At 38.3% G+C, this 25,168-nt stretch overlaps 2 protein-coding genes across 2 annotated transcripts; both read right to left on the minus strand.

Moving 5' to 3' along the window:
• Positions 1-1,077: 1,077 nt before the first annotated feature.
• KLHL41 (kelch-like family member 41) lies at positions 1,078-10,461 on the minus strand. Its single transcript, XM_010567184.1, has 6 exons — positions 9,279-10,461; positions 6,361-6,518; positions 6,161-6,268; positions 5,133-5,318; positions 3,192-3,338; positions 1,078-1,737 (listed from the first exon to the last, which is right to left on the minus strand). The coding sequence occupies exons 1-6, from the start codon at positions 10,386-10,388 to the stop codon at positions 1,626-1,628; spliced, it is 1,821 nt and encodes a 606-aa protein (XP_010565486.1). The 5' UTR covers positions 10,389-10,461; the 3' UTR covers positions 1,078-1,625.
• A 2,591-nt stretch (positions 10,462-13,052) lies between these two features.
• Positions 13,053-24,471, minus strand: BBS5 (Bardet-Biedl syndrome 5). The gene is made up of 12 exons (XM_010567195.1): positions 24,396-24,471; positions 22,634-22,716; positions 21,732-21,797; positions 19,843-19,892; positions 19,021-19,148; positions 17,998-18,133; positions 16,945-17,040; positions 16,376-16,438; positions 15,395-15,529; positions 15,197-15,280; positions 13,382-13,405; positions 13,053-13,266 (listed from the first exon to the last, which is right to left on the minus strand). The coding sequence occupies exons 1-12, from the start codon at positions 24,455-24,457 to the stop codon at positions 13,165-13,167; spliced, it is 1,029 nt and encodes a 342-aa protein (XP_010565497.1). The 5' UTR covers positions 24,458-24,471; the 3' UTR covers positions 13,053-13,164.
• Positions 24,472-25,168: the final 697 nt, after the last annotated feature.

A 25,168-nucleotide genomic window follows, 5' to 3' on the forward strand; every position in this document is an offset into this window, starting at 1 on the left:
TTTGAGCTGAACCCTGCTTTTCCGGTATCTGGCAGTCACTCTGTGCCAAGCCAGGTATCTTCAAGTTACGTATGGATAAAGTTACGAGTATTCACAATGGGAAGAGGATTAAAAATTGCTATGAGTGGATTCAGAAAGGGCATCTAAAAAAAGCAAAATTTAAGAGTATTTCAGTAAAATGTGCTGCTTTTGATCCTTTGCAGTCATTCTTTCTAAATTAAATTGGCAAGGTTTAGAGCAGATGGGCTCGTATAAACCAGTGATTTAACTGGAGCCAATGAAAAGATTTGGCTACTAAATGGGAAAACAAAAGATGTCCCACAGATTAAATACCAGTATAGAGTAACATACTGAAAATGAGCTATGACAGCTCTGCCTTTGCTGTATGTTTACCTCTGTCTCCTAGGAAGGCAAAGCAAGGGGTCATCTTATAATTGGAATTGCTATTCATTCAGGTGTGGTGGGCTTCTTTTCCAGTTTTCCTGCTATATCAATTGTCATAAGATTTATGACATCCTTTAGATTTAGGACACCCTCTTTATTCAACAGAGAAATCCTTTGAAGAGATTCTCTATGAAAATGGTGGGCATGCTCTACTTTAAGAAAACCGAGTGCTGTTTTGGGCAATGGCAGTACCAAGAAATCTGTCCTGTCAATATGGCAGTGATGATGAGCTGATCACTAGAAGAGACACCATAAATGATACTTCCATAGTTTTTGAAACAAAGTTTAATTGTTAAAAGTTTCAACATCAAAATGCATCAACTCTGTATTAGATGGAAAAGTCCTCTCTGCCATAGGTACTTGCTGATGATCAATTCTTCTAGGACTTTTTCATGAACGCTTGTTAATGGCCTCAGCTCTCTGAGAAAAATGTCCATAAAATACTTGCTTTGGAAATAAATATAAAAGCATAAAAAAGTGGAAAATCCTTGTTACCAGAAGCCTAAACATAGTAGGTGAAACAGTAGCGCTATTAACCCTGTGAACTTGTCTCTCTTTCTTCACACGTCTGGCTACTAGTACAGCTTTAGCTGAGATTGGCATTTCTTAGGCCACATAGTATTAAGCCACTTTTGTTTTCAATATGCATTTCAATTCCAAGCTAAATTATTTTTAGAAGGCTCTAATGAAAATATTTTCAAGATATGTCTGATGAATGCAGGATTTACATAAAATGCTGAAGGGGGAAATCAGGGCTGTACAAACAGCCAGTTAGAATAAAATTAGATACCTACTAGTTGTATTTAACTTAACAATTAATTCATGGGCATTGTTTGGAGGATAAGGCACCAATATCCTGGATTGTCTGAGTGTAAGGAAGTCTAACTAGTTTGGTTGGCAACTTCACAGAGTGAAAAATGGAGTTCTCTCTGAAATCTTCATTTATTCTAATCTACGTTAGTTAGAATTCTTGAGGATTTTAAACGTTGGCAAGAAATCAGTTGTTGTTGGTTACCTAGTACATATCTTAAGACTTGGACAGACAGATGAACTGTTTTAACAGTTAACAGTATAACTAGTGTGCTGCTACAAAACTGTACAATTTGGGGATATTTTCATGCAACAAAACCAGAAAGGCCTATCAAAACTCCCTCACCATATCAAATTTTCCAGCATTTTGTTTACAGTTTTGATAACTTGAAGAGGTTTAAGCGTGTAGCCAGGCAGGAGGCTCCAGTAGCATATCGGATCTCTTTCAGTATGCCAATCCATTCCTTCTTTTCATCATCATACCTGCATTGAACAAAATAAGGTCACAACATAGCATCTTAAAATTGGAGTTTGATGCTTCATCACACATACATGAAAAGGAGGATAGTCCACATGTTGCAAAGGCTTGTAGCAACCATGTGCTGAAGGATGCCACAAAAGGTTGCTTTTGTCCTCTAGAACCGAACAGAAAGATGTTCTTGTGCACGTGAGCTGTCCTTTTCCTGGTCCTTAAAGCTTGTTGCTGGCCTGTGTCATACTTTAATTACTCCTATAAAAGCTTCCTACTTGTCTGAAGTGTCCGTTCTGAATTCCTTCAGATTCTAACATATAAAGGTGTTTTTTCTGGGAATCCTTCCTATCCTTCTGCCACTTAAACTCCTCAGTTTACCTTAGCAACTGAAGAGTCACAGCAAAGATGTGATGTTTCCTCACTGCTACCGTGATTTAGATTTAAAAAAAAAATCTAGGAGATAGCATATTGGGTCTGGCTGAGATGGAGTTAATTCTCCCCATAGCAGCCCTCGTAGCGCTGTGCTCTGGATTGGTAGCTAGAAACCTGTTGATAACACACCAGTGTTTTGGCTACTGCTGAGCAGTGCTGGCACAGCATCGAGGCTGTCTCTCCAACATTTTTGCCCCCCTCAATGGCAGGCTGGGGCTGGGCAAGATCTTGGGAGGGGACATAACCAGGACAGCTGACCTAAACTAACCAAACAGATATTCCATACCATATGACGTCAGCTCAGATATAAAAGCTAAGTGAAGGGAGACGGAAGGGGGGCATTTTCATCTTCCAGAGCAACCACTCCACATACTGAAGCCCTGCTTCCCAGGAAGTGGCTAGACATCGCCTGCTGATGGGAATTAGAGAATAACATCCTTTGCTTTGCTTTCATGCGTGACCTTTGCTCTCACTTTATTAAACTGTCCTTATCTTGACCCATGAGCCTTTTGTTATATTTTCTCTCCCCTGTCCAGCGGAGGAGGGGGAGTAATAAAGTGGCTTTGGTGGGCACCTGGCACCCAGCCAGGGTCAACCTACCACAGACAGGGATTTCTGATTCTCTTGGAACAATTACTCATTTGACTATTAACACATAAATATGTACAAACCTCTGCGTATACAGGCTTTTCTGTGTAAGAATGTCATGAAACAGAATGTTTTTATGGTACACTTACAAGGCTAAACCTGACAAGAGATATGGCAACTTACTCTTTTAAAGAGTAAGAGAGTCTGAAGATCATGACTCAGACTGTTCAAATTATTAGTAGATGGAAGTAGTCATTAGATTCAAGTCTCATGTTTATTTGTTACTTTCTGACAAACGTTTCTATCTGTCAACAAGTGCTTTACAACCTGTGCTATGGTTCATTTCCAGAGTTAAACAGAAAACTAATTTTACCCTGCGGTGTCTACAGACCTCAATTTTAGATATGGCTTTCCACCAGGAAAGCGTAATTAAAATTAAACTTACTTCCATATGTCAGTGACTTCACTGGGTGCAAATTCTTTAGATTCAAGCTGAATCATTGCAAAGCCTCCAATAGCATACAAAGCTCCGCTTAAGGTGACTAAACTGATGGAACTTCTCTCTTGGGGAAATTCAGGCATAATCTCCCACCTAAAAATGAAAAGAAAAACCTAAGTTAAACAAACCCATGAGAAATACTCTAAACTGGATGCACTAATATACACCTCTGGGTGACATAGATTCAGGTACCAAGGACCACTTGAGTGAATGGTTTAGTAAAAGGAAAAAAATCTGAGATTTATCAGCAGTGAGTTTCAGTGTCTCCATCCCCACAGGGACTTCCTGCAAGTCTTAAGTGATGGAATTACACCATGACATCTCTTCCCAGAGACCACTTCTTACAGGTCACGTGGTCCCATCATCAGTAATATGCTTCATACAGATGTCTTGTTCCCCAGCTACTCTCATTTTTTCCCTATAGTTTCCAAAATGAATTCGTTTCAAGTGGCATTGACATAGTAATTTGAGTTTAAAAAAGTTACTGGAGCTCATTAGCATAATTTCAAATTTTCTGCCAATTCACACTTATGAACATATCAACCATACAGACATCCCACTTCTGGATAATGTCAACATCAAAACTAATAGGCTAATTTGTCTCTCTCACTTGTGTGACTTGACTGTAACAAAACAGAGTAAACCAAGACAAGAACCTGCAGATTTTTTGGACCACAAGCTGCACATGTTTCTGAACAACGGAAGAGAAGAATGCGCCAAACATCATGGTAACAAAATGACCTTTGCTTTCCTTTGCTTTCTATAGAAGGTGTAAAGTCCAAAGTTTCCTCATAGAACTACTTGCATAATTCACATTTTGTATTGTTAAATTTTATAAGCAAGTCTCTTTGGAATAGCATCCATTTAAGTTAAAGCTTTTGTTGTGAGGTTGATGGCTGCAATGCCACCTGTCAGTAAAGGCAGCACAGCCAAATGTGTTTATATACAATAGAAGTGCTCATTAATAAAATAAAGGTGCATCCAGGACCACTTACAAGTTTGAGCTATCATAATAAAGCTTTACTGATACTATTTTAAATGAAAGTTTGTAAAGATGATAGGAAGGAAAAGTAACAGAAGTAACAAAAAGGAAAATTAACAGTAGAAAGACACAGATACAGATAAACCTCTGGAAGATAATACACTTTTGAGGGATGCTGACTGCAAAAGATTCTGGCTGTGAGGAAGAACATTGGAAAGTATCTGGACCAAAGAAGTAAGCTAATTCCAGGTATGGCTTACTCTCTGTTGTCACTACTTTTTCTTTATAGTATTTCAGAGCATGCACTTAGAATTGAAAGTCTTCCTGGAGTTTTCATATTAAATAAATAAGCTGAATTATCCACCTGTCACTTAGTAGTGGTAAATGGTATTTGCTGTGACAAGGTAAGTGAACAGCAAGACATCCCAAGGCCACATACCCGAAGGACATTCAGCTAATCCCGTTCAGGCACCTGATTTCTCTTGCTGGGGTTTCACATTTAGTGCCAGTACTGTTTCAACTACCTGGTGTGGCCCTTGCCCATCTCTCCCACTTCTCCCCTATTATGCCAGCACACCTGTTTATGTGGCTGTGTGGTTAACTAAACTGGGAAAATAATCAGACTTAAAATATTAGAGGGTGGATTATTTTTGCTACATGAGCTCCTTGATCATGTTTGCGATGTAGCTACGCTAGCATAGAAAATGCGTGTGGGGGCAGGAAAAATGGCCAGAGATAAGCACTCTTTAAGCTGCTGCTGCTGTTGTTGCTAAAGATGTGAATGTAGACCAAGTGTCTCAGTGGGAGTATAGGCACCTGAACACCTTTGTCACTCTTACCTCAGAGCTGCTAAAAGCCTAGCTGATGAAACACTTGCTTAAAAATAGCTTGAATATTGCACTCACTTATTGGTGGTCAGATCAAAAGCTTCAACAGATGCAGTAAGGCCTTCTTCAGTGACACCACCTGCAATGACAATCTTGCCTTTATGGATAGCTGTTCCAAACATCGAGCGAGCCACTTTCATTGGAGCCAGGTCTCTCCAGTCTCCTTTCTTGGGATTGTATACAAATAGTCTATTAGTGCATTTCCTGGGGAGGAAAAAGAAAAACTGATCATTTTTAACAAACTTTTGGCTTGTTCCAAGTGAGACCTAGTTGAGGTGGATTGTGCAGTGTATAACACCTCTTTCTTCTCCATGAGACCCTTTCTTGTATCTAATCTGGGAACTTTTGCATGTCTACAAAGCACTAATCACATCCATAGAACTAAACCAAATGTTAAATGCTGCTTACACGGGGCAGCAATTTCACTGTACCTTAGAGGAGAAAGACAACGTCCTTTCCCAGCATATTCTATTCAGAGGGGTTTGTGGAGGAATGTATGACAAAGGTTATAAAAGAAAGATTATGCTGCTGTTCTAGCTGACTTGACAAGTTTGTATCTATCTTAACTGTCCCCTATACAAACACTGAAAAATTACCACCACATGCTCAGTGTGAGTGCAAACCTTTATTTTCCTAATGTTATACCCATTAAGGTGTGACAGGCATCACTGGTCAGAAAATTTGAAAAACTGACACAGCAATTCCATGGCACCTAAGTATTTCTGTCTGGAAGGAAATAATACTTTCAGTGAGGGTCCTCACAGCTATATATTACTAATGTGTCTGCAAGGTAAGTAAAATTTGCCTTGGAAATAAGTATGGTCATTAAAATAACTACTTGGGATTACGATTTATATGCAATTTTACCTTATCATGAAAAAGATATTCTATATACCATAATCTGTTCCCCTCTGTCAAATTGTTAGCAACCTTAATCCAGAGATATAAAAAAGGAAAACCCTGATTTCTGAACGTGAGGACATATAATCTATAAAGGACCAACCAAATAATGTTATAAATTGTCATGAAAAGACTTAAAGACTCACTTATCATCAGTTTTTCCACCAAGACAATATATCAATCCATTGTTTGAGACAGTAGCATGGCCATATACTTTGATGGGTAGTTTTTTGATCTCACCCCATTTCATTGCCCTGGAACAAGAATAATACCACCGTTATGCTCTTTCAACTAACAATGGGCTATTTACATATCCTCAGTGGGCATAATTAAATTTTAAACATACACAGGATCATAACACAATACTGAATCTAGAGACTCCTCAGTGCGAAGGTCCTTGCCAGCAATTACATAGATCTTGTTGTCTGACTCCCCCAGCCCGAAGAGACACCTGGCTGATGGCAGTGGAGGAAGGGCAACCCACTCACCAGCGACGCTATCCAGCTGAAAGAGCATCAGAACAGGAAGTGTTAGGAAAAGCAAATAGTAAAAATCCACACAACGAACATTGTTCCCCAAAATTAATCTAATTGCACTCAGTGTCTCTCAACAGCTCGTCTGCTTGCCTGAACAACCTACCCTTCCCTCAGTGTGGCTAACGAATGACTTCTACCCACCCATGCTTCGTGGTGCTGAGACCTAGCAGAGTCAATGCCACACAGCTCTCTTTGCATCTGCTCACCATTACTCGTCCTCAGAGTTTCTTTGCCTCTTTATTAAGCTCTTCTTTCTTGTTTAAAGGTCCCTCACTCTCTGGGTTCCCCATCCCATGCTGAAAAGAACAAGTTGTTCTTCTTCCTGCCTGAAGGGAGCAGACACTCCTGCTATTCCACAGCTATACATTTAGCTGGTTGCGCTCATCACTACAAGAGATGCCAGGCATCCTCCCTGACACCGTTCCTCTTAATGATCAGGAAGTATTACACGGCAAATGGCACAGATGTTTCTCTGGCAATCCCTAGAGCAAAAGAGGTGGTGTTTTGTCACAAATACCCTCAAAAGCTCCTGAGATCTCTGAAGGCACAATGAATAAAGATTTCACTCCTAAGCAAAAAAGGCAAGCTGTGCAGCTCCATTGGCAATAATATCGGTGTCATGCCTACTGAAGTACTCTCACAGCTGTCTCAATTCACATCCAGTATGCTGAAAACACCTGAGGAGAAGCAACAGAAGGAGGACAAAAGAAAAAACAAGACAATATTTTCCTAGATCTGTGGTGCTTAATTTTTGTTTTGATCTGAGAACTTACAACTGAACCTGGATGCTTTCTAACATTCAAAAAGAGTATTTTCTCTCTTCTATTGCATATAGATTTGCTTCACAATGTACAGGAAGGGAAGGTAAAACGTGAGTTTGCATGAGTGTAAAGGCCTTTGATAGAAAGCAAGAGACAGTTCAGTCAAAGTAATCAGATCTGGGTTTAGCTCAGCGACATCCTTTTTCCAGAAGTATGTTCCACATTCAAGGTCTCCATGTTAAAATGCCTCTCCCAAATTCGACACACCACCCCTACTGGACAGGAAGTTTTATTGCAGCAGTGAAATTTAGTTCATGGACATGGATTGGCCCAGCAGCTGGATCTGGGTGGCCTAATGAGGAGAAGACATACCCATCACAGATCACAGCATGCTTAGTGAATCAGTCTTGAAGATGACATATCTACTGATGATAGGGCATAAGCTAGTCATGCATTTTTGAGCTGGTGGCAGCCTTGTTTCCTTCTGAGTTGCTAGCTACCAAATAAAATGCTAACAGGTGCTTCACTGGTGGAGAAAGGGAGATGAGCAAGTGAAAATCGGTTTGGCACCACATTAACATTTTAGAAGGAACAACAGCCACATGGGTAATGCAGGCAAGTATTTTAACTATAGGCAGTAGCAGCAGCAAGCCAGCTTAAAGTTGACAAGCAAGAGAGCAGGATTTCAGGAAACAGATGTAGACATATAAAGTAGGATCCTGAAAACTTCATCCATTTTTAATATCAGTGTTGAGGTTTAGTTTTTCAGAGGCCCCTTTCTAGTAGCCCGAGACTTAGACTATTCAGTTTTGGATTATATACATTATGACATCAACACAGTATTTCTATTAGAAGGATATTTCTGTAACAAGTTTTGCACTTCAGTGATTAGCATTTTACACCTACATAAGGAAATGAAGCAGTGCTAATCCCTCTCTAGCAAACTAAGACTTCCCTCTCATAGATACAACAAACGCTTGAAACCAACTCTTTCACTGTGTGAAATCAGTGAGCCATACTCCTATAAACACTTAATATTTGCATTTTTAAATATCTGAAGGCTTTAAAATTCTATCACTGCTTATCACTTTGCTTTATTCCCTATTGAAACAGGACCTACTTTCACTCTTTTACGCAAATGTGCTTAAAGACAGGTCATGGCCAGCAGCATACTGCATAACTCATCATGATATGGTTTAAATATCTCCCAAAGCACATAGCCAGGTAGCTAACAACACAACAGAATTAGTTTATGGTGTAAGCATGCCAAATTGTATTTTTGCTCATTTTTCTGAAATATGTTGTGGAAGTTACAGTTTGTATTAATCAGCCTTATATTTACACAGCTTTACAAAGATACAAAATTATGCTCTTGGTTGAAACATGGTATTTAGCATACTGACATTGACAGTTTGCCAAGAACACCACCTTGTACCTCTAAATTACGTATTTTAGAATGCCCTTTAGTTTTCAAAGGTAGATGTGACAAAAGGACTTCTGGAATTTTAGTGACAAAAGTGGCATTTAAAATATGCATATTACTGCTGTCATAAAAATATTTCATATGCAAAAAAAGAAAGACATCTCATTAGATCTAAAGCAGCTAAGCACTCAACTTTCACGTAAGTTAACAGGAATTCACAAAAGGTATTTTACAAAAACATCATTAGGCTTAAATTTAGGCATCTGTACCATTACAAATCTGGGCCTTAAACAATGAAAGCCAGTGCCTAGATATAATATACTAATCCTTTTACTCTTTTCTGAGATCTCACCAGGGGCTTGGTCTTGAAAGAGAAGATGCAAATCCCTTGGTTTCATCTATCTCGCTGAGACAGGAATAGCTCTCTATAGATACTTCTCTCCAATGACCGTACAGAGAGACTAGACAACTTGCAGAGACTCAGAATACTTTTCAGTAACTCTTATAAGCACCTGTTACTGCACCAACAATTATAAGCTTATACCTGGAAGAAGTATGACTGGAAAGGCTGATCCTTGTTCTCGTCTTCCACATACAGTCCTCCAACAATGTAGACCTGATTTTGTCTGGTGACTATACTGGAATGATTTCTGGGAATCTGTTCTGCCAGGGCTGCTAGGTAGCACTCATTTTCAAGAGGATCATAAGCTACTGCAGCAGTGTCATTAACCAGAAGAATTAGGTCTTTGACAAACATGCCATGCCTGGGAAGGTCATTTAGGTAGCCAGGCAATAAATCTTCATCTCCTACGTCGCCATTCACTTCCCCTTTGGCTGACTTTTCTGTACTTTTGCTAGAGTCAGGCAGTTTTCCAGCAAAAGCATCCTTAATAATCTTTACTTTTTTCTGAAGGTCTGAGTTGCTTTTAATTATATCATCCTTCTCAACATGTTCTTTGAAATATTTTTCTGGCATAAGACGAAAACGTATGCAGTCAAAAATTTCCCCCAGGCTCTTTACTCTGTTCTCCTTGTCTGTTCGGACCCATTTCATTACTGCTTCAAAAACCAGTTCTTCCTTCTCTACATTTAAGCTGTCAGGTGAAATAACTGAGATAAGTTCATGCGGGGCAAGCTGCATGAAGTCCTCTTCTTTGCAGATCTGCACAAAATGATCTGAAACAAAATCACGGGCAGAAAACGCAAGTCTTGGGCAATCAAGCAGAACACCTAATCGAAGGATGGCCAGACAGTTACCAACAGCAAGCCTCTTCTGAAGATAGGAGACGCACACAGTGAATACAGAAGGGATCTGAAAGCGACTGGCCAAAGCAAAAATATCTTGCACGTTAGAATCATTAAGATCAATACTTGCTGAATAAAGGTATTTGACAATCATATCCAGGATGTTGGGGTCAACGTCATCTAGAACTACCTCTTTCTTTTTTTCTTCATTTTGCTCGGATAAGAAGTACTCACGAAAATAAGGGCTACATGCCGACAGAATCAATCTGTGGCAAGGCAGGCTTCTGTCACCAGCTTTGAGAGAGCAATCTATAAACTTTTTCTCTTCAAGGAGTTCCTTGAGACCATCCTGAAGAAGTGTGGATTGATAAAGTCTGAGCTCTTCAGTGAGTTCCCTTTGGGAATCCATTTCGCAAATACTTGGGAAAGGGGAGGGAGCAGAAAGCTTTAGCTGTTGTCTGCCCAAAGGTCTGTCTGTAAAAAAGGCAGACCAATGTGCTTTGCCCTGCCTGATGCCTCCGCAACTTAATCTTGCTAGCTAAATATAGGTACATACTCTTAGAGGTCGGAATTTAGGATGGATGGTTTGGAAAAAAAACAGAGTTGCTCTCACAGCTGTCAAAGACTGAAAGAAGCAACTGTTGCTTTTAGTCACTATGGTCAGGTTTTGCCATCATTCTCCACACTTAATCAATGAGATTACATGCAATGTAAGAAATTATTTGACATGAGTAAGGACAGCAGAATCTGACCCTCAGTGAGACAGCTATGAGCAAGATTGTAAATACACATGTTACCAAATATTCTGAAATAGAAATATTATTAATCAAGTTGTCAGTTTCAACTACTGTTCACTTTTTCAGAGTTGTTCATCTCATTGCTGCAGTCATAAGGATACTTTAAAAATCCAGAACTTTGCATCAATTATCTATGCTCTAAGATTATTTTTTTACATACCCATATCACATCTGCAATTTCTTCAGATATTGATAATAAGACTTTGAAATTTGTTTTGAGTTTCTCCTTAATAGCCATTTGGTTGTATTTATTTGCAAACAAAACCCTATTGTTTATAGATGTAAAATACACATTCAGGTAAATTTCTGCTTTCAAAAATAACTTAAGATGAAGTCTCTACCCCCCCCCCTTAATAAACGCCATCCTTCATATCAGATAATTGGTAGACAATATCAACCCTTTTAAATTCAACTGTACTAGAAATGGTGTTAACTGCTGTTAAACTAAATCGAAAACAGTACATAGGAAAGGAAGAACAGAAAACAAAAAACATGTAATCCACCATATTAACATTACTTAATGGATGTGTAATTTAAAAAACCTGAAAAAATCTGAATTTAAACTAAAAAAGCCTCAAATCAGACAAGTAGTTTGAAAAGTGAATGTGAATTTAGAAAAATTATGTATATGTTGAAGGTTTCACAATTTAGACTGGGAACATCTAGATTTTTATTAAAGGTAGTAATACAGATCCAAAACAAATTTGAAATTTTAAGTTGTTTAATGTACCTTGATGAAGGACTGTATTTTGCCTATCTAGAGAACGCTTTTTACCCATATGGCAAAACGTTCGTTGAAGGTAATGGAAACAGGATCAAAACACAACTATTTGAATGCAACATCTACAACGAGGTATAACATTATCAAAGTTTATTGAAATCATGATTGCTTTTCAATATACGCAGTATCTCATTAAAATACATGCCTTGAAAGATTTTCTACAGACACCACAATTATACTCACACCACAGTTACTTTACTATAACAGTCAGCTGCTAAAACAACAGCTGAGAGGAGAGCTCATTTGACTTTTTCCATTTATAGAAAATAGCACAGAGGTCTTATCTCACTAGAAAACGTAACAGCTGCATCTTCCTTTAAACAATAAATGACTCATTTCTCTCTAACACGTAACATCATGAAGGTCTAATGACTCAGACACAGAAGCTATTTGTGTATGCACTTTTTTCTAGATGATTCCTTAAAAGAAGTGCTCTAGCCAAAAAAAAAAAAAAAAAAGAAAAAAAAGTAAAAACTGTATGAGGGTATCTGGATTACAATTAAGTATCTAGAATGATATGTGCTGAACATTTAACAAAATTATGAGACATGAAAACTAGTATTTGGAACAGTATTGTTTTTTGTCAAAGTTATCAGTAACAGCACAGCTGCAATGACACAGCCAATATGCCTTGATACAAAATGTTCTGCATATGATACTTCTATGTTGCACAACATACACAAATTATGGTTATTTGATTCAGATATAACCATTATGGGAAAGTACATCACTATATAGAAATACATGAATAAATTGAGCATCAAACCATATACCACATGCTGCCCTATCTCAAATGGTGGTCTCCGTGTACGTGGGAAGAGAAGCCTTCCTCTTCTGACATACTTCTAAGTAAAATGGCAGGCAGTGGCTGGTCCTGGCAGCCAATCACAGGGCAGTATGCAAACACGTGGGTCATGGAGTTGTTAAAAAAAATGATGGCTACCCGCCATAAAATGGTGGCTGAAACACCATTGACAGACCCTGTGTTGTTAGGGGAGGGGGCTTCCTGCTCTGACAACCTTCTGGCAGAAGCAGGATGAGGTGGCTGGTCCTGCCAATCACACGCCTGAAAACACCTGGGGTACGACTGTGTCAAAACCGGCAGTCAGCCAATCACAAAGCAGTATGAAAACACGGGGTATGGCATTTTACATAATGGCAGCTGAAGTAAAGTGGCAGCCACTATTCATGTAGCAGGTAGGGACTTCCAAGTCCTTATAGCCTGACAGACAGAGGAGGGACTCCTTGGGTCTTTGTACCATGTGACCAGAGGAAGGGCGGGGCGTCTGGGGCTTGTGGAACACGTGATGCCTGCAGGGGGCAGGGCTGCCACCAGCAGCTGAGGCCCTGCCCCTCCTTATATTAGATACTGGTTGTTACTTTCAGAAACGATGCAGTAAACACAAAGCTTTTACACATACGAGGGTTTTGAATAATCTTTCCTTTATGACATATCCTGAGGGCCTATTATCTAATATTTGCCTGCTCTTTAGCTTTAGCATGTTCTTTCTCTGCTACTCTGGTATTTCTAAGTTTTCTTCTACAGATCTCACAAGCCGAGTAAGAACTGAGTCTTTCCTTGCTTAGGAAACATGTGCCAACCTAAATCAGGTCATTACTTCCCAGAGTCCCTGGAGTGTGAATCCATCCTTCAGCTTCTCTATTGCAAGTCCTAGTTCTTCGGAAAAAATGGGCTCCCGATCATGTTGCTTTTTTGAATGCATGAGATATGATAGAAAATAAAACAAAGCAGAAGGTACTTTTTAATTTTATCACCCCATTTTAACAACATGAATTTGATAGTATGTAAAAAGGTGTTCTTACCTTGTTTTCATCAGCAAAGTAAGCCTGCAAAAGAAAGAAAAAAAGAACTAGCACCCTTGGAAAAAAAAAAGTTCTAAAACCAAATCTGCTAATAACTCCTTAGGGTCAAAATTGTATTTGATAGGTTTTCTTCAACAAACCAGTCTGTATGGGTTTTATTTTTGTTTTGTGAACAAGATCAGAGTTTTTTCTATGTTGAAATAATTTATAAAAGGGTTCTAACAGGAGTTGGTGATTATGTTATTTTTCATTAAATACCAATATTTGAATTTTTACCATTTAAAAATCTTTGTTTATTATGATGGAAATTTTCCTATTACATTTGTTACACTGACATACTTTGCAGGGAATAAAATGTTAATACGAAGGCAAAGTGACAGCATCCTAGCATTTTCTGCCTCATGTGCAGCAGCATTTATTATTCAATTTCAAAAACTAACTTAAAATGCGGAAGTAATATCAAAATTCAGTTAACATCATACTCAATCTAAGAAATGAACACCGAGCAATTAACCAAATTTTTCTACTCTCAGATAGAGATCTGGGAAAGAGATACAATCTTTCCCATTCTGTGTGTGTGGAAATTAAGGCTCAAACTCTTCAGGAAATCAGATCTCTGAAAATATCCACAGCTCTAGAAGTATCTGAACAAGCAGGCTCTAGATCTTCACATTTACTAAAAGGAGCCTGATCTTGCTTCAGCTGCCCCTACGGACTGGCAAAGGGCAGCAAAGAAAGCATTTTCCTGCTCAGCTGGATCTTAAGCTATGCAAGACTCTACAGAACAGCATCACAGTCATGAAGTGTCATGGAATATTGGTGTGGAGCCACTCCTTGGGTCCTGGACAATCTATGCCTCCTATAGCAACCACATTCTAATCATTTACAGCTTCCAGTTTTTGTTTTAGAATATGCAAAGCACAGCTATTTGATCCAGGTGACAAAGGCACCAATAGAGCAAACAGAATCTACATTTAAAGAAAAGGTAGGTCTTAAATGTGCAAAAATTAAAAGGAAAAAAAAGGCAAAAAGTTAGGTAAAAGGAGGGAAAGGAAGAGATAAGAGCTTATCTGTATCACTAAATTATAGCAAAAGAAAAGAAGGTGGAAATAAAATTTGTGCTAGCGCTGCTAATTTACCAAATTTCAAAGATGAATTAAGAAAACATGTCAATTGTCAATATGTCAAGGCTAGCATTTGAAAACATGTGCAGTCTACCTGTACAGTCAATCATGCAGTCAGGTGTCACTGGGTTGCACAGTAAATATGCAAACTCCTAGAAAGAAGGTCATCAAGCAACCTAATGCATTGAAAAGTAAATTTTCCTGAAATACTGGGAGACAGATACTAATACAGTTTTCTAAACTGGTATTGTCAGGAGTGCAAAGGTTGTCAGGAGTGACTCAAAATTATTGCTGCCTTCCTAAAAATCCTTCAAGTTTGAATCTTAGATGAATGTTGAGCATACAGATATTACCATCTATTAATCTGCTCCAAGAGAAGGAAGACCTGTTATACTGCTGGTTTTCAAGCTATTCCTGATCTTAATGTGTTGAGAAACTACATACAACTATTAGTTTAAATATCTACTACTATTTATTTTGAATAATAGTTTGTTCTTAAATTAAAAATCCATGCACAGAATAAATTCCTGTAGTAATCAGGATTTTGAGTAAAAGGCATGTAGGTGTGTTTTAGATATAGAAAGTTCAGTTGCAGCTTGCCTTTAATAGAGGATTACAGTTGTACATTGCTTACAGTTGAATAACCAAACAAAAATTACTTTATTTTTCAGTCTTCCGTGGAGCAGCTTACCACAAAAGCATCTGTATGTTCATCAGATTCTATTTCCACATCATCTTGAACCTGCTCCACTGTTAGGTCTTCAAGAGGTTGAGGCTGCAAATTAATACACTGAAGTAAGTAAATTCACTTATCTAATATGTTTAATGTATTTTTATTACTCCTGTTAACACATTATTGTATCTAATTTAAAATAAATGAGTGGAGTACCTTTTCTTCCATTTCATAATCCACTCCAAATATAGGGTTAGCTGAATAAACTCTGTGAAGTGAATTAATTTCTTTCACTGCCTCCTGTAGTTTCTCCACAGGGTCTATTTTAAAACCAAGTACATATCCTCCACTCTATATAACAGAGAAAAAAGAAGACACATATTTATTAGTGTTGCTTACTATTTAAACAACTTTTTCCCCTTGATAGGGATTTGCAGTTTAATGATAGCAAATTTCAGTTTGCTGATAAAACATTATCTGTATTTTGGTATTATCTTATTTTTATTCTGCCACTTAAAACATTGGCAAAATAAAAACAATGACAATGTTTCTCTGTGAGGTAAATAAGCTTTGAACTGTTAGCCCATTATATAAATGGGGAACAAACTTCTTAGAAAACCAAAAGCAAACAAGGGTGGGAGAAATTCAGAAGTGATATTAATGATTTATTCCTAGCTACTCAGCAAATGTTTAGTCTGTTAGATCTTGATGTTGTTATTAAAGAAGCTTTCAGATACAGTAAATAAAGTCAGTTGAACTTTAAAAAAAAAAATCACCATTACAAGCATTTCTGATTAAGGTCAAATTGAAGAAAAATAATTTTGTCTCTTCCAGCAAAACAGAAACACAAGTGAAAAAGATTAAAAATAGTGGTCTCAGTTAAGTATAGAAGTAATTAGATCCCAAAGATAATCTGTCAGAAGACACTGGTTTTAACAGTTATTTTACTTTATTTTAGCTAGTCATGCTGGCCTACTGTCGCTTCGCTTAGAGAAACCATAACTCACAATAGCCATATGGACCTTAACATACAGACATTTTAAGCAGTGCAGAGGACTTTTTTAAAAGTTGTGTTCAAAAGGCCACACAGAAGGAACAGTTTAAGTAACTTAAAAGTAGCTCTGTAACATTTCAGAATTGGAGAACTGTTATATATAAAAATGTAACCAATGAGAAAAGGCTATTAAAGCTTCTTACCTGCTGAGAACTTTCTATCACAAGCGCCAAGCCAAACTTTGAGTCTCTTATTTTTATTGAACGCTAATGGTAAAGAGGTAAAAATTGTTTGTTAAAAATTTTGGAATTACTTGAAAAAATCTGATTTATTTATTTTTACACTGTACTAATCACAATTACTGGTTCTGAAAGTTTGGCTACCATCGTTCTCTCCCGTTTACTCTTACAAATCTGAACCCCTGAACCTCAGGGAAAAGTGTTTTTATCAGAATTGGTAGCAGTGGTAACAGTTCATTTCTGAACATTAGGTTCACAGATCATTAATCCCAGTGTATGTAGGTGGCATGAAGCATCATAGTAAATAATTTTACAATTGGAAATACAAGCCATTATCAATATATGTACCTGGCCATGAAAGCCCCCCGTTAATCCGAACGGAAAAAAAAATCTACCCTGTGGTTGATGCTGCTAAGACTAAATTTCTTCCTGACTGTGGGACATGAAATACTAATTTTGGTGAGCTGGGAGTTTTAACTGAAGACTTGAACTTATGCAATTTCATTTTGAAATGGTTGTTCCAAGATACTTACAATTTGTAGATATGGTATGCTGACATTAAAGCTGTCATTCATATTTGCATGCCAAACTATTCTCACATTAGTAATAAAAAACGTTCCCAAATTTCCCTATTAAAGAAAAGGTATGTTAGAACTGCTTTGAAGTCTTGAGACTTTTTTCCAAACACAATGATTACTGCTATCCATTTAAACACAAGCAGGATACAGCTTCATATTTAATTCAATAAAAGCCTGATTCTTTCCCACCAAAACCTGTTGAAATGCTTCTATTGATTGCAAGGAAGCAAGATCCAATCTTTAAAGGATACAGCAGCCGAGTCAAATCACAGCCCAGCAGGCCTCATGGGAGTACATGAGGCATCTGAGAGTGTTCTTAACTGTACTGATCTGGAATTGGCATATAGCATAAGTATAATGGCATGTGGGTTAAACTTAAGCAATTGTGGAGATGTGTGCCAAGGGAATGTAGAGGAAAGAACTTTTTAGCTTGTCAGGGTGGATCCTGTTTCCACTCTGGACTAAAATTGCACAGACAGAAATAACAGCTCCCATTTTGTTTCATGGCTCTGGGAAATACTTGCAACTAATGCTCTGTAAAATAATGGAAATGTTTTCTACTTTTTCCTTAAAGTCTTGATTCTTCCATGTTTTAAGACATAGATTCCTATTCCAGTATTTTCAATTTCCAGTAATCAGAAGACAATATAGTCTTACACTGTGGTCATAGCTGCACGTAAACATACAAATATTCAGCAGAGCACTTTGGAAACAACATGATTGTCTTTCAGGGTGATACAAAGCTTTAGACTCATAAATACATCTTTTTAACAGGAACCGTAGATCTACTTCCTTGCATATTAACTGAGTCACATAGACTTCAGGTTGCCAAAAAGACACTTTGTTGTACTGAGTAGCAAATATATGGGATCAACTTCTCTGCATGCATTAGCTGATGAACTGAATGAAGGGTAATTCAGGTTACAAAACTATAGTAGTACAACAGCTAGATAAAAGCCAAAACATTTTAACTTTGCTTTGTCAACATAGTCTCATTTTTCACTATACCTGGTCACTTGATAAATTCCAAACTCCATTGATTTTGTCATATATTTGTTCTTGTGGTAATAATCTCAGTTGCTTGTTTTGAATCAGTGCACTTCTCAGCTTAAGGTCACGATACATTTTAGAAGTTTCATAAGCTCTGCAAAAAATAAAAAATTTACGTTACCATTTCAGTGTTTTCTATTATCTTTGTTTTAGCACTAATATGAAATGTTGTATATTTTCAACTTTTCTTATCACCACATTGCACAAAAATGAGAGTACTATTAAAACTTCATCAACATAAAGCATTATATTTCAGCTTTCCTTAATGAAGTTATCTTTAAACTTAAAAGGATTTTTTTGACATCTGTTTTGATCTTCTGTATTGTTCATGTGTATACTATTTCCTTCTTTTCTTTAAGATAGTAATCTCCCAGCACCTATTGCAAAGCATAAGTCTTCTGGGTCCCATGTTACACATGGTATGGACATCAAGAATCCTTTATTTTTCAGTGCTGGTTAAGTCAAAAACATCCAATATATGTACGTCAGTATCCATAGCTCTTAAACAGAAACCTATGTTAATGTATTATGCACACATTCATTCAGATGACTTATCTTTAGGTGGGAAACATCCACTGTTTTGTAGCCAATTAGAGTTTTGACAAGGATTTAACTCTTCATTTCCATTTCATGGTCCAAAATTATGGGAAATTATTATAGACAGAAATTATAGATAGAAAATGCAGACTGAAATTGGCTCTTTTGTACTTTTATTTGTTCAGATAGTTTATACACACAAGGTGTATAACATGTTATCAATGACTGGTATTAATACACATTAATTTTCATTACGCACAGTTATTTACTAGAATTTGTGATCATTCTCTCCCTTCCTTCCAGAGATTGTATTCTCCTCTTTTAAGAAAGTTTTCTGATTGTTAAATATGGGCAGTTATATACTCAATCCATCTACAGTATTAATCACACATATTTGATTCTTTGAATTTTGTAAATGAACAAACACTATTTTAAGTATGCTACCTGTGTACAGCAATAACTGAAGTGAAGAGTCTGGGACTCCCAGGGACAACATTGGTAAATATGAACTCAAACCGTGTGTTGTTACATTTAGTCAATATATACAGAGCTTCTGTCTGCCCTCGTAATTTCTGTAAGGAAAAAAATGAAATTTATCATTCTGACAATATAGTAGCTTGACTGTACAGGCAATAAATAATCTTGACATATTTTCTAAATTCTTGTTCTAAATAGTATATCTGAAGGTGTAATCCTGATTCTACCACTGATCTACTGCTGTCTTCATCTTAACTCAGTTTTTCTGGAGAAACTAGCAGTTCCATCAACAGCAGAACTAATGAAGCTTGCCTGCTATACATTTGCAGTATCATGACTGAAACAATATTTTTGGCTTTGTTACCATGTGGCTGTCTGGGGAATCTACATAATCTCCCTGCTAGTTCTTTGCTGCAAGACAAACAAATGGCTTCACAGTTGCATGTAATTCAGGCTATGCATTTGAGAGCTTTCTTGCACAAAATTAGTGCCTCTTTAGACCTTTGTTACATTTAGACACAATGAGCCAACATGTACTTGACTTACCTAGAGGGAAGAAGAATCACCAAACAGTGTGATTACATGAGCTTTACTGTCTTAGGAAACTGACTAAACCCACAATCCTATAGAAATTTAAAACTCTCTCAACTTTTAAAACTAAACTTCCATTACTATTCTACTACTGTTCTTGCAAGTAAACTTTCAGATTATTGTTGATATAGTGCAATAAGTATAAACAATTAATTACAGCTTCTTTTATTATTTTAAAGAGTATTTTTTGAAACTTACTGAGTTGGCAGTTCTTGTAGTTATATTTATAATGCAGTTGTAACCAACAGCTAAAAGTCAGGGGAGAAAAAAAAAACCAGTTTTGAGAACAAGAAAAAATTATAGTCAAAATAACAAAGTACAATATTGAATTGTGTAGCACAGCTTTGGATACTATTTTTGAGAATTACACATTGTGGTTAATGCCTGAGCCCTCATCACAAAATCGAAAACTAATTTAAGCTGGAAAGGACCTTGGGAGGTTGTCTGGTCCAATGCTCTTCCTAAAGCAGGACCAACTCCATCTGGCTGCTCAGGGTACTGTTCAATTGAGTTTTGAGTATTTCCAAAGAAGGAGATTCCACAACCACTCTGGGAGCCTGTTCCACTATTTGACTGCCATCACTGTGAACATTTTTTCTCCTAATATCTAATCAGAATTTCCCTTTTTCAGCATTTGACTGTTGCCTCAAGAAGGTTTGTTTCATCATGATGTTGCCCATAATTTTTACCCTTATAAATAAAACTTTCTACATCAATGTAATACTTTGTAGAAGAGCTAAGGAGATGACAAAGAAAAAAAGCAACAAAATGGAAAGTATAAGTGCAGAAGAAACAAAAACAAGGAAAAAAGTTATAAATTTCACTTTGCCTCTTCTACAGTAGCGCTCTGATACAAAATAAAAACAGAAACAATCCCAGCTGTTCTTCCTAAAACAAATGGATGCACTAAAATGGTGCTGGGGTAAATCTGAATGTCAATGACAATCCCGTTACTGATACCAATAGTAGCACTGCCAGGTTAAAAAAAAAACAAAACCAAAAACCAAAAACCAAAGGAGAACTAGAATTTGCTTTGGGAAGATTCTGCTTCTTCAAAGGCTCAGATGTAGCTGCAGTTATGTAGATAAGAATATTCAGTCTTTACAGAATTAATACTTATGAAAATACCAGAAAAAGACTTACTTCCTAGGTTGCTTATGAGAAATTTTCTAAAACCAAAAGAAACAGCAATGGTCAAAAATGGCATTCAATAAAATATTTTTTTTGTGTCTGTATATTCCCTTATGTAAGAAATAATGCATTATCTTGAAAGCTAGAGAGTATTTTAAACTCTAAAAGCCATAGGTTAGACTTCCTTGAGCTTCTATAGGGCTGAACTACTCCATAAGTTTCTTTGTGATCTCCTCTAAAAATGTCTATTCTAAAACTTAAACAAACAAGCAAACAATTTATAAATACATATAAAATTTGTATGCACGTGCATGTATGAGCAAATGCAGAAAAGCAAACAGGCAGAGGGCATAAGTTTATATACATTATGAACAGAATACAGATTTTCAATATTGAATGACTATTGGGAATTAAGCACTGGGAATAATCTGGGTACAAAGTAAGTGCCTCCCGCCCCTGTTTCAGCAAATTAAATTAAATATGAGTAGACCTGCTAGCTACTCATACAGTTAAAATTAGAAGCTTATTCAGAGCTTACAATAGTAAGTCTGGAAAGGCAGGTACTTATGGGGAATAAAAACTGTAGGACAATACATAATGTGAATAAACAGGTGGCAACAAGAGGTATGAGTAAAGCAAAGTGTGAAGAAACTCAAACTTTTGTTTCTTTCTAGAAAAAAGATGAATCCCACATAGGGTAAATGAAAAGTACGCCTGAAGTATTCTTCAATTTCTATTCCGAGAGATTAAAATTGAATATTAACATTTTGCTATGAATTATTATAACAGTTCCTATATTACAAATAGATTCATTAGTAACAGTTTATTTCGGACTTTACAGAGCAATAGAACTACACTTTACTACTCTGTACTGTAATCAATACTACTGCAAAAGAATAGCATGCCACCACAAAGGAAACAAAATGTGCAGTTGTTTAACAGGAGATGATACTCACAGAGATTGACTCTGGGCAATGACAATGAGCGCCAAATAATCCGCAAATTTGTCACAAGCAGTCTACCTGGAAATAAAGAATGTAGATATTTTTAATTTGAATAACTTCGATTAAATTAAATGTTCCATTCCATTCCATACCTCTAGTTTTGAAACACCAGAATATTCTTTCCCCTTGATAGGAAAAAGAAGAAAAGCACAGGACACCTTAGCAGAAAAATCACTAAACGCTTTTGGTTTTTTTGAATGCTAGGAGAGAAAATCCAGCAAGGAACAACCTCTAATATATACCAGCATTCCTCAAAACCAAACCAAGAACAGTTACTGATTTCAAATCCACCTCCCTATGGCAAAAATGCGGAGACACAGTCAGTGCAGAACTGCTCCAGGGAGAAGGGGAAAGCAGTGAGTTAACTATCGCAGCTGTCTTCATGAATAACCTCACCCCTCTATGTCACATGCAAATTTCTTCGATTCTGTACCCTACACAGCAGCACATCCAACCCCAGGAAGGGTCATCTCAGCATACTGGCAGCTTCATAATCTTGCACACTATATATATATTCCTCACTGATTCAGTTTAAACCAGATGAGGAGAAACTAAGCATTAAACAGGATTACAGCAAAAGATCACCACAGTGTTTATAAATAGATTATTCTTACGAGACTTTCAATTCTAAACAGATCTCGAGACAAGATTATCACCTTCCTATAACTTTGAACAAGAGATCCTATTTGAAAATACTCCAAGGGGAGACAGATCTGTGAAACAGGCAGGATCTATTTTCTGCAACAGACCATTGATACAGAGTTCAGTGGAAACCAAACAGGGCTTTCATGAACCTTTCATTTAACAAAGGTTAAATATTAGAAAGTTTACAATTTCCCTGGGTATGCAGTTACCTCTGTCTCCATTGTTTCCTTTGGTATCTTCAACAGACTCTAAGCAGTCTATGAGGACCTCTCCAGGTCTCATTTTCATTTGTCTAAAAGAAAAAAAAAAAAAGAAGAAAAAAATTACCTGATGAAAAATAGATTAGATTTATCCTCGAAAAGAAGGCCATTTCCATTTCCCCACTTCACTTTCCTTTCTCCTTTTTTTGCGTAGGGCACTACACAATGAAAAATGCACATATGCACCCATACACAGAAATCAACATTATATACCTGAAATTGTTATCACTGCATCTGGCATATGAAAAATATTAATACCTTTATTATTAAATTATAACAGTAATTAAGTAATTATGTAGCAAGTGTGACCAAGCAAACTATATCCCAAAATAGGGAGAAAGTGTGTGAAAATGTGAGGGAAAAGCAAAAAAGTTGCATTCACATCATTTTTAATGGATAGCGTTTGTTGCCTCTTGCTGTACTTTTAGGTCGTAAGGAATGGAGCTAGGATCAGGAAAGAATAGACGCCAGCAAAGGAAATATCAGATGTATACTGACATGCGGAATACTCTGCTAAATTTACCACAAAGAGTGTGGTTTGGTTTTTTGTTGGGTTTTGGTTTGCTTGTTGGGTTTTGTTTTGGTTTTTAATTTTGCTTGATTTAACTGGTCTAACCACTTAATTACATAACAGATGTAGTGTGAAATTTTGTTGTATTTTAATGGTATTGTGCAAAGCAGCCAAAACTCTTCAGTGTGTTGGCATGACAGAAACAAAATGCATTATCAGGAGGGGAATTCTACGAGATACTACTGGAGATTAGGATCAAGACACTAGGTATGGAGTCAACAGCACATCACCAGAACAGCACAAAATATATTATACAGGAGGTAGCAAGAATAGTAACATTAGCATTAAAGAAAATACGAAAGCAGGCTCTGTCTACACGACAATTTTACAAGAAAATAAGACAGAACTGCTTAAACATCCAAAATGCAATTTCAAGTTTCTAAAACTACTGCAGCCAACATGTCTGAGGGACAAGGGGTGTTCTCAGTAGAGTCAACCGAGTAGGAAGGAGATGAAGCATGATGGTACGCTTTCAGCCTCCACCCCCAAAATCATCACCAACTAGCTGCTATTTTGTAGCTCCATACTACAGAAGCCATGCAGGGTTTTGCCACAGAAAGCCGAGCGTAAGTTTTATGTCTGAGAGAAGGCTGACAGCTCATCAGAGGTCAAGGCCCACTGGAGTGCGGAAGCACTGCCTCCACCAGGAGGTACCCGACAACCCTTCAGCTCTGGCCCCTCAGAGGCTGCAGAGCCACTGCCCGCTTCCGTCAGCTCAGGCTGCCGACGCCACGGCAGGGTCACCGAGTCCTTGTTACCAGTGACTGGTACCGTCCCCTCAGACGCACACCGTAAGGTCTTCTTCTCAGCGCCGGGTAACGCTACAGGCGGCTGGGAAGAGAACACCCTTCCCTCAGTCCTCTCGTGTGCAACCTATTTATTTTTTTCTTTTATTGACTGGAAACGGCGACTAGACTCCACCTACCACAAACTCCCCAGCCGGCCCGCCCGGTGCCAACGGCCACGCAAGGCTCTTCCCGCCCTGCCAGGAAAACACGCTTCCCGCCCTCCGCCCCGCCACACTGGCCATGCTCCCAGCATCCATCGCGCCACTAATGGCGGCCGCGCTCGGCCTTCTGGCAGACGCCGGGCGGGTCCGAAAGCCCTGCTGTAAGGGGAGGGCAGGGCAACGACACTCACTGCGGGGAGATGTCGAAGCGGACATCTCTGTCCTCCCACAGCACATCCAGCACCGCGCTCATGGCTGCCGGCCGCGGCGCACACCGCTCCCTCTGGCGAGCCCGCGCGCCGCCGTGGCAACGCGGGCGGTGTCTCGCGCTCCCGCGGCGATCGGGATTGGCTGCGGCGCTGCACGTGGCGGGGGCCGTCCGCTCTCCCGCCTACCTTAGCCCCGGCTGGGCTGAGGCAGCGGCCGCGGGCGGCGCCGGGCTGTGTGGCCGCGGGCGGGGCCGGGCTCGCTCCGCCCAGCGCCTTCCCCGCTCTGGCTGTCGTGCCTTGTGGCCGGCTGGGTGGCGTGGTTGTACGGCCTCGGCAGCGCCGACGGCCTGGCGCTTGTGAACGTCTGTGAAGGAGAGCGGGGTGCTCCGAGTCGTTGGAGCGTGTAGCAGTTGCAGCTTTTCCTCGCGCTTTAGTTTTGTCTGGTAGAAGGTAACATTTGTATTGCCGTGGACGATCAGCCAAACCCCTGGGCAGTCGGTAAACCTAGAACCTGCGAAACCCTTGCTTACTCGGTAAATTACAGCCTGAAGTCCTGTGGTTTTTGCTTTTGTCGTGGTTTTGTTTGGTTTTTTTTAAACTCGATAGGACGTATCATAATATGTTTAATTTGGAATACCATGAAAATTGCATCTGGCTGAATTTTAATTGCAGCATCGTACCACTGTCAAATAAAAAACCCACTCAAAATAAGTACGAATCACAGGAAGAAGCCTGTCCTTTGGCAGTTCTTTCCC

This window comes from Haliaeetus leucocephalus, unplaced genomic scaffold, assembly GCF_000737465.1.
Source record: "Haliaeetus leucocephalus isolate CR32 unplaced genomic scaffold, Haliaeetus_leucocephalus-4.0 Scaffold1, whole genome shotgun sequence".
Lineage (NCBI taxonomy): Eukaryota > Metazoa > Chordata > Aves > Accipitriformes > Accipitridae > Haliaeetus > Haliaeetus leucocephalus.

What these genes read in the sequence shown, in the direction of transcription:
- KLHL41 (XM_010567184.1), bottom strand. Translation starts at nt 10,388, where the DNA reads ATGGATTCCCAAAGGGAACTCACTGAAGAGCTCAGACTTTATCAATCC. An exon ending in TTTGATCTGACCACCAATAA is followed by an intron (nt 3,339 to 5,132) that starts GTGAGTGCAATA and finishes TTTCATTTTTAG; the next exon opens with GTGGGAGATTATGCCTGAAT. An exon ending in GAAGTCACTGACATATGGAA is followed by an intron (nt 1,738 to 3,191) that starts GTAAGTTTAATT and finishes TGTTCAATGCAG; the next exon opens with GTATGATGATGAAAAGAAGG.
- BBS5 (XM_010567195.1), bottom strand. Translation starts at nt 24,457, where the DNA reads ATGAGCGCGGTGCTGGATGTGCTGTGGGAGGACAGAGATGTCCGCTTC. An exon ending in AGGAAACAATGGAGACAGAG is followed by an intron (nt 21,798 to 22,633) that starts GTAACTGCATAC and finishes CTTTATTTCCAG; the next exon opens with GTAGACTGCTTGTGACAAAT. An exon ending in AACATACAGATGCTTTTGTG is followed by an intron (nt 13,406 to 15,196) that starts GTAAGCTGCTCC and finishes TTTCTTTTGCAG; the next exon opens with GCTTACTTTGCTGATGAAAA.